Source organism: Papaver somniferum, chromosome 3 (genome assembly GCF_003573695.1).
Source record: "Papaver somniferum cultivar HN1 chromosome 3, ASM357369v1, whole genome shotgun sequence".
NCBI lineage: Eukaryota > Viridiplantae > Streptophyta > Magnoliopsida > Ranunculales > Papaveraceae > Papaver > Papaver somniferum.
This window is the reverse complement of record NC_039360.1, coordinates 132335817-132343772: the sequence shown is the minus strand read 5'-3', so window position 1 is coordinate 132343772 and position 7956 is coordinate 132335817. Positions and strand designations below refer to the sequence as shown.

At 36.3% G+C, this 7956-nt stretch overlaps 1 protein-coding gene across 1 annotated transcript; it reads right to left on the bottom strand.

Moving 5' to 3' along the window:
* Positions 1 to 631: 631 nt before the first annotated feature.
* LOC113359995 lies at positions 632 to 1393 on the bottom strand. Its single transcript, XM_026603549.1, has 2 exons — positions 1211 to 1393; positions 632 to 977 (listed from the first exon to the last, which is right to left on the bottom strand). Exons 1-2 carry the CDS (start codon positions 1369 to 1371, stop codon positions 632 to 634), a joined length of 507 nt encoding a protein of 168 aa, XP_026459334.1. The 5' UTR covers positions 1372 to 1393.
* Between the last annotated feature and the right edge of the window lie 6563 nt (positions 1394 to 7956).

Below are 7956 nucleotides of genomic sequence, written 5' to 3'. Positions count from 1 at the left end.
ATGTTAGACTTGGAAAATATGTTGTTAGAAACTTTTAAATTTCGTCAGTTAGTAGATTTTAGCAGTTCTTAGTTTTGCAAAATATTTTTGGGTTGAAATTCTTTGAATTAAAAACTTTTATCTTGTTAGAACTACTACTGCTGTGTGTACAGGTTTCAGAAAGTATGCAACAGGTTAAGTAACTACACATCTTAATTTGATGCAGAAAGTGTAACCTGAGTTTACATATACATTTATCATGTGTAAGCTAATGTTACACATCCATATATTTGAGTGTAAACTGAAGTTACACAAGCATTTATCATGTGTAAGCTAATGTTACACATGCATTCACAGCAGTGTAACTTCCGGTTACACATCCATATATTTGAGTGTAAACAAAAGTTACAGAAAGCATTTGACCACTGATCAGACGTATACAATAAATCAAAAATAGAATAAAATGCATTTCAACTATGAACTGACAAAATATAAAATCTGAATGAATCATCCTTACACATAATCAACGTTGAAGAAAAATAAAAATGTTTGGTCCATGAAAACCAACATGAAGAAAACTAAAAAAACAAATAATCAAAGATAAATAACAATCAAATCATTAGTTGCAGAAATGAATTTTGTTAGGCTCAAGCTAGTGGAGTGTGAACTTCCGAGGATTCCTGCAACCTGCCTTGTTGTGACCTGTTTCCTTGCAGTTGCTGCAATGAACTTTACTCTTCACCTTCTTCTCGTGTTTACTTGTAATCCTTTTCCCTGGTGGTCTACCTGGTTGCTTCTTCACGGTAGGTGGGTTGACGGTGTCGTCTGGATGATATTCAACAGGCCTGTTGTAGTTGGGAATCGGCTGGATGGCATGCATATAAGTCTTCCTAAAATAGTCGCTTGTAAAATACGGTGAAATGAAATCAATAGCCTCACGTTTAATCTTGCGTATGGCTGCAAGAGCATGAGCACAAGGAAAACCATATACGCGCCACCTGGAAGAAAACAAAAAAACAAATCAAAAATCAGTTAGTTGCACATACAAATCATAAAACACTCAAAATTAGCTAGCTACAGGTGCATGTACAGGATGTGTATCTTTAAGTTACACTTGCAAAATAAATTTTTAACTATTATTAACACATGCATATATCTAATGTAAAGTGGATATACACATTCTTAAAAAAAAGAACATACAAAGAGAAGAAAAAAGCATAAGAAACCAAACCTTTGACAGGTGCAAGTCTCGTGTTCGAGGTCCACCACGTGAGACCTTTCACTAATAACTTCAAACACGGTAGGACTAGCAACCAATACTTCCCAAGCCAAACCTTCATCTTGAAGAGCCACAAGCTTTTCTTCATACTCAGGGGTTAATGGAGTCATCATATTAGCACCAATTTCACGACGCTCCGCCATCAAACACATTATTTTCCTCCTAATCTGAAAAGGAGAAAAAAAACTCATCAATGCATAAAGTGACAAAACATGAAATAAAAAGACAACAAAACAACAAAACAGACACACACACTCAATTAACCTGATCAAGAAGAGCAGATGCAGGCATCTTCTTGTGAACCAGAACCCAGCTATTGACTGATTCTGCTAGAGTACTAGATGTTCGTCCATACCGACAACCTTTGAAATAGGCATTCACATATGCTTCAGGTGGGATTGTCTCGATGTAATCAGCCACCCAATCGCAGTTCAAATCTCTAATCTTCTGTATGGATTTCGCATGGTTTTCAGGTGAGAGTGCGTATGTCGCCTCTCGGAAATGGTCCATCACAAGTGAGTACCTAGGATCTGTTGCAGTGATGGGTATATTCTTCGTCAAATGATAGTAGCAGAAGCTGTGGAACCCATCTGGATAAACAAGTGGAACACCTTGCAAGAGTCCTTCATGGCGATCCGAAAGGAAGGTGATTGGCCTCCCATCACCAACAACTTCTTTCAAATTCCTTAAAAACCACTCCCAGTTGTCGATCGTCTCAGAATCGACTAGTGCAAAAGCAAGGGGGGGAAATCCTACAAAAAAAATTGTGCAGAATCGAAAGAATAATAAGTTTCACACATGCTAAAACAAATATGTAACTTAAGGTTACACATGCTAAAACAAATATGTAACTTAAGGTTACAGATGTTGTTTTCTTAGTTACACACTGAGTAAAGTAATGTGTAACTGAGAGTTACACATGTGTAACTGTTAGTTATTTGTCAACTGAAGTTGTTCATAAAAAAAAAAACACATAGAAAAAACATACCTTTACCACCATTGATCCCGGTAGCTGCCATCAAGCAACCTTTGAATGTACCAGTAAGGAAAGTAGTATCCAAGTATACCATTGGACGACAAAACCGGTACCCTTTGATGCATGCAGCAAATGCGATGAAAATCCGCTGGAACTGTTTATTTTCACGTTCAAACTTTATCACACTACCAGGGTTGGTTTCCCTTATAGCATCAATATACCATACCAAGTGCGAGTAGGACTTGACATCGTCGCCATAAATCGTATCATAAACCTTTTCCCTAGCATTATATGCCTGGTAGTACTCCATGTTGATCCCATAGTTGGTCTGGAAATCAGCAGCAATTTGCTTGGGCTTCTTTTGAGGATTTTTGCGAACTTCTTCCTCAATCAAACTAGACGAGAAGCTGGTGGAGTAAGTTTGGTTCAAGTTGCGTCCACCAGCACCACAAATGTGCTCAGGGTTATAAGACCTGACCTGAAGAGATTCATACAAAATATAAACAATTCAACCAAAACAAAATATGGTGCCAAAAACATCATGTGTAAACCAAAGTTACACATACTGTAACAAAACATAACATATGCTAAGCATTAGATGACAGAACACGGAAAACCTACCTGAAACATTTCGTTCCTTTCATCGATAGAAGCTGCATGGAATTTCCAGCCGCATTTTTCATCTGCACACTTAGCCGTGAACCTAGAACGCTCATTGTGAGTTACAATCATTTGGAAACCAGTGCGAAGACGATACTTGGTAAAAGCAACCCTCACTTGCTTAACTCCTTCAACAAACACATGGCCAATATCACCAAGAACCTTGGGCCAACCATCCTATAACAAAGGTTTCGCTGGCTTACTTTTATCTTCCAAATACATTGCAACAGTAAGATTGTTTGTGGACGAAGACGTACTACTAGACCCATTAGAAATAGAAGAATCTGCCCTAGAGCTAGAGGAAGAGGCCACACGAGGAACATTTTGCAAGAAAATATCAACACTGGTCTTCTGTTTACTATTTGTGATAGATATAAGAGCTTGCAAAGAAAAATCACAGTCAAGCGGAAAATCTTTCCCACTTTCTCGAAAGAAGAAAGTAATACCAAGTGGAGTATACTGCTTCCATTCCTTGCAAACTTGTTCCTTAAACTCATCAAGTTTGATATCAGTATTAACACGCAGGGTAATGAAATCAGAAAAGTAGCGAACAACAGCAATGCAACTAACAGCAGCGCAACTAACAACATCCATGACAACCTGAAAATATCAAATACACAATAAGAATATCAAAATTTGAAAACGAACGCAATTCACTCGGGGGCGTTGCCCCCTCGTGAGAAGTATATTCTATGCGGCAAGCTAAATATAAGTAAAAGATACAGATGATACAATTGTTTACAAATAAAACATGTTACAGGACATATATATGTAACTTCAACTTACACATTCTTAAAATACAACATGATATATATGTGTAAACTAAAATTACACATGTTGTAACTAAAAAAACATCTGCATCTTCCTCACACATGCTTAAAAATACAAAGAGGATATATATGTGTAAAATAAATTTACACATGCTGCAACTAAAAAACATCTGCATCTTCTTTAAGCATGCTTAAAATACAACATGATATATATGTGTAACCTCAAGTTACACATACTGTAACAAAAAAAACAGCATGTATACAAATCAATTTGAAGTTGTTTTTTTGAAACAAAATTGTTTCTTCATACTTCTCTCAGTATCAACAAAAAGTAAAACAACAAATTAACAGATCGCACATGAAAGAACAACAAAATAATTCAAAAAAAAATTGAAAACAGATCTCAAAAATCAAAAACAACATAAAATTCTTACCTAGATTTGTTGTTTTCTTTCTTCTGAAACAATGTTTATTTTGTTCCTCTTCTCAGTATCAAACAAACATGTGTAAGCATCAACAAAAACATGTGTAAGTATCAAAAGTGACAAAAATAGATCGAAACGGTAAAATCAAAATCAATTGAATTTGAAAACTAAATCGAAATCACAATTCTTACCTATTTTGATTTACGTATTCCCAACTGTCTTCTTCCTCTTCTCAGACTCAACAAATTCGAAACAGAACAAAAATCGTAATCAGTATAAGATCGAGATTCAAAAAATCGATGAGAAAACTAGTGAATCAAGCAACAGAAAAGCTAAAAACGAACAAACCTATTTGTTGTTCATCAATGCAGCTTCACTATCTCGTCAGATCTGAAAAACAGACGAATACACCTCAACGAATTGAGAGAAAATTCGTTTTCTTCTTCTTCTCGTTTATGTTGTTCTTCTTCTCGTTTTCTTCCTATCAAATTAACGAAAATCAGTATGAAACTATCAAAATTCACGAATTCTTCTGAAGAAAAATCTTCAATTCTGTTTCTGAACGAGAGCGGAGAGAAGAAAGAGCTGAATCTGATTTGGTTTTCAGTTTCTGGTAGGTATAAAACGTCTATAAATAGGGAAGGTTAATTTCGGTATTTTTACTTTTATTAAAAATCCTGATGACGTCAGCAATCCGGGAAAATTGAAAACCAGGCCCCAAAAAAAATTTTCTGGGCCTAGAAATATCAAAAACGGAAAGTGTGGAGTTGAGGGTGTAAGATCCATTTTGTGGGGCTTGTATATGGTTGAACCCATATAGTAAGGGGTTCTAGTATTTTTCACTTTTGAAATTATGTACAATTACATCCGGTGAGAAACTTCTTTCGCACAACGAGTGCCTTCTCATATGGTGCCTGTAAGCTCGCCGAATTATTTTGATGGTGACCTGAATATTACAAGGTTGACCTGATTTCATTTTTGATGGATTACCAACTAAAATATAATACATTAGCCCCCTTCCAGCTCAGGCAACTTTTTGGTATTATACTGACATAAGGTTCACCTTATCAACCAGCAGCTCTTTCTTTGGGAACACCACGAATTATTGTTTGATATACCGGAATCGTGGCAACCTCAACTATAAACAAATTGATTTCCGTTAGGTTAGCCAATTTTCAGCTGGAGACAACCAAGAATAAGTGTTAGTTGGCATGTCTATGAATGAAGAAGAGCCTGAAATGTAGTATATGATTTTTGGGGTTCTTAAACACGTATTAGTTAGCAATTGAATTGATGGTGAATTAACTACTAGAATTTTTTAATCTCAATTATATCAGAAGTAAACCAGAGGCTGGAATCTTTTTTGATTTTGTGTTGGTTGTCTCTATGTTCGCATCAATTTTTCCAGGGTTTACGTGCATACTGTTGTAAAGATGTGCATTCTTTTTTTTACATGTCTCTTAGTTTTTTTGGATCAGTGTTGTTTAGTTTGTCTTTCGTATGCATATATGTGTAATAGGTAAGGGAGAATATAAATAAACTTAGAATCGTGTTGTGATGAGGTCACCCTCGTGATAGCTTCTGTAAAAGTGCACCATCTAATCCTTGGATATTTCATCCTAGATATATTTGTATCTCGAGGTAATTATTAAGCAATTAAAATAAATTTTAAATTTTTGTATTTATTCCTACATCCTTTTTCTAATTTAATTTTATTTCTTTCATCTAAATTTTATTTCGTTCTTTTTAGTCGGCTAACCCTAAAAACGCATGTTCTTTATTTATTTTTACCCAAATCGAAGAAGGATGGATTATCTTTCATAATAATAGCTTTGGAGTAACTACTCATGCTTAAATATATAAGATAATTTTATTTTAATTGGACATTATAATTAAACAACTGTCCTTCGGAACGTAAAAAGATGGCTCGATGAGATTAACACCTTCGAGCATGGAGGTTGATCAGATAAGGAGTGGCCAAGCAAAGTTTTGATCAATTGTGTCTTTGTGGTGCTTTTTCTTTCTTGGTTCATTTCATTGGTAGGTTTAAAAATACAAATGGAAAAGTTTGTTATGGCTTTGCTAATCCAAGTTGTGGATGGGGAAAAAACGATTTGCTGGTTTTTATGGAATTGAAGAGTCGACCGTGTGGGGACTCCTTGAACCGAGCGAAATGTTGAACCTCACACAGATGCACTGCAAGAAGGGAGTGCTTTAAGTTCGAGAGATCAATCTGTAGAACTCCGGCCTAAACCAAGAACAATGGACGTTCCAGAGTTAATTCGGTCACAAGAGAGGATGGGTTGATCTGTAGGAGGGAAGCTGAGAAATGCGTGAGATCAATGGTGATCTGAGATTGTAGGTGTGTTGTGAATTCAGCGTGAAAATGCTCTGAATGATTGAATTTTGCTCAATTGAGAGTAATTTATGTGAGTTCGTGTAGACGAAAGATTGTCTGTATGAACTTTGATGAGAAATTGCTCGTTTTGGAGAATCGAGTGTTCGAAAAACTTCTGTTCTTTCAATCAGGATTCAGGGACATTTTATAATGCCGGAGTTGAAAACACCATGATCCCATAAAGTGTGACAGTTGCTGGAATCGTAGAATGAGAAATGGGGAAATCATGTTAAAACCAATTACTCATCGTGCAGAGACTTGGTTAACTTTCCACCCACTACTTTGCTGACTCTTCCAACTGATTGCACGACTTGCTCACATTCTCATCGTGGGTGAACACACGTGCTGTAGACCGCCAGACCAAAACCCTAGTTAATATCCCCCCATGTGACACGATTGAAATCTCGTGATTGTGGAGTTAGTTACTGACTTTATGGGACGATGAGTCCATGTATTGCTGAGTTGAACATGATTAGAAAATGTTCTGAAACTCATGAATTTAACGTGTCTGCTGAGACGAGGTATCATCATAACCTAAAAACGAGCAAAACTGTGTTGCTAAATTGTTGAATATTGATAGTTGAACCAACATTCTTTGGTTTGAGCAAATATTGCTAGTCTGAGCGAATAGTGCTAATTTGCCAGTTCGAGCGAATATTGCTAGTTCGAGCAAATATTGCTAGTTTGAACAAATATTGCTAGTTTGAAAAAATATTGTTCTTTTGATGAATTGTTGGTAGCTGGACCAAATAAAATATTAATTTAAGTTACTGACTGCTGGGTCGAGCAAAATAAATATGAATGTTAATCATGGAATCAACATAAAATTATCATAGTATTTGAATCCGCTCAGAGTTATGTTTTTGCAGAGCTCTGGATTCAAAATCCTAATTTTATCGAGATGATGATTTACTACAAATCACATAGGACCGGCTACATGGGATGACGGGTTCACCATATGACGCCCAAATACTCGAATGAGCAAAAATACCCTAGTCTCTTGAGGACCAGTTGGTGAAAGAATGATTAAATGTTGGTTTAATCATTTACTGAAATAATTCTCGTGTGAGCGACAAATCATAAAACCTGATGTAGAAAATATGAGGGACCGGCCAAGAGGTCATGAGACCGGCTCTTGGTGACCGTGGGACCAGTAGATGGTCGTTTGAGCGAACTTCCAATTATTTGGAAAGAGTTTGAACCTAATATGAGCAACTGAGCAAATTAGGTTAAAATCATTAAAACATGCGGGACCAGCTGTTTGCAAGCCTCAGGGTCACCCTTGGTCGGTCAAGGGGATGTGTCCGTGTCATCATGATGTCCGCGCTTCAGTCCTGAGAATTTTGATATTTTCTGGGCACGTTTGAGCAACATATGAAGAAAATATGCAAAATCCATGGTTTTGCTCAAACTGGGAAAAATACATGAGATGATGAAAATAATAAATAAAACAAGGAATTACAAGGTGT

What these genes read in the sequence shown, in the direction of transcription:
- LOC113359995 (XM_026603549.1), bottom strand. Translation starts at nt 1,371, where the DNA reads ATGATGACTCCATTAACCCCTGAGTATGAAGAAAAGCTTGTGGCTCTT. An exon ending in GAGACTTGCACCTGTCAAAG is followed by an intron (nt 978 to 1,210) that starts GTTTGGTTTCTT and finishes GTTTTCTTCCAG; the next exon opens with GTGGCGCGTATATGGTTTTC.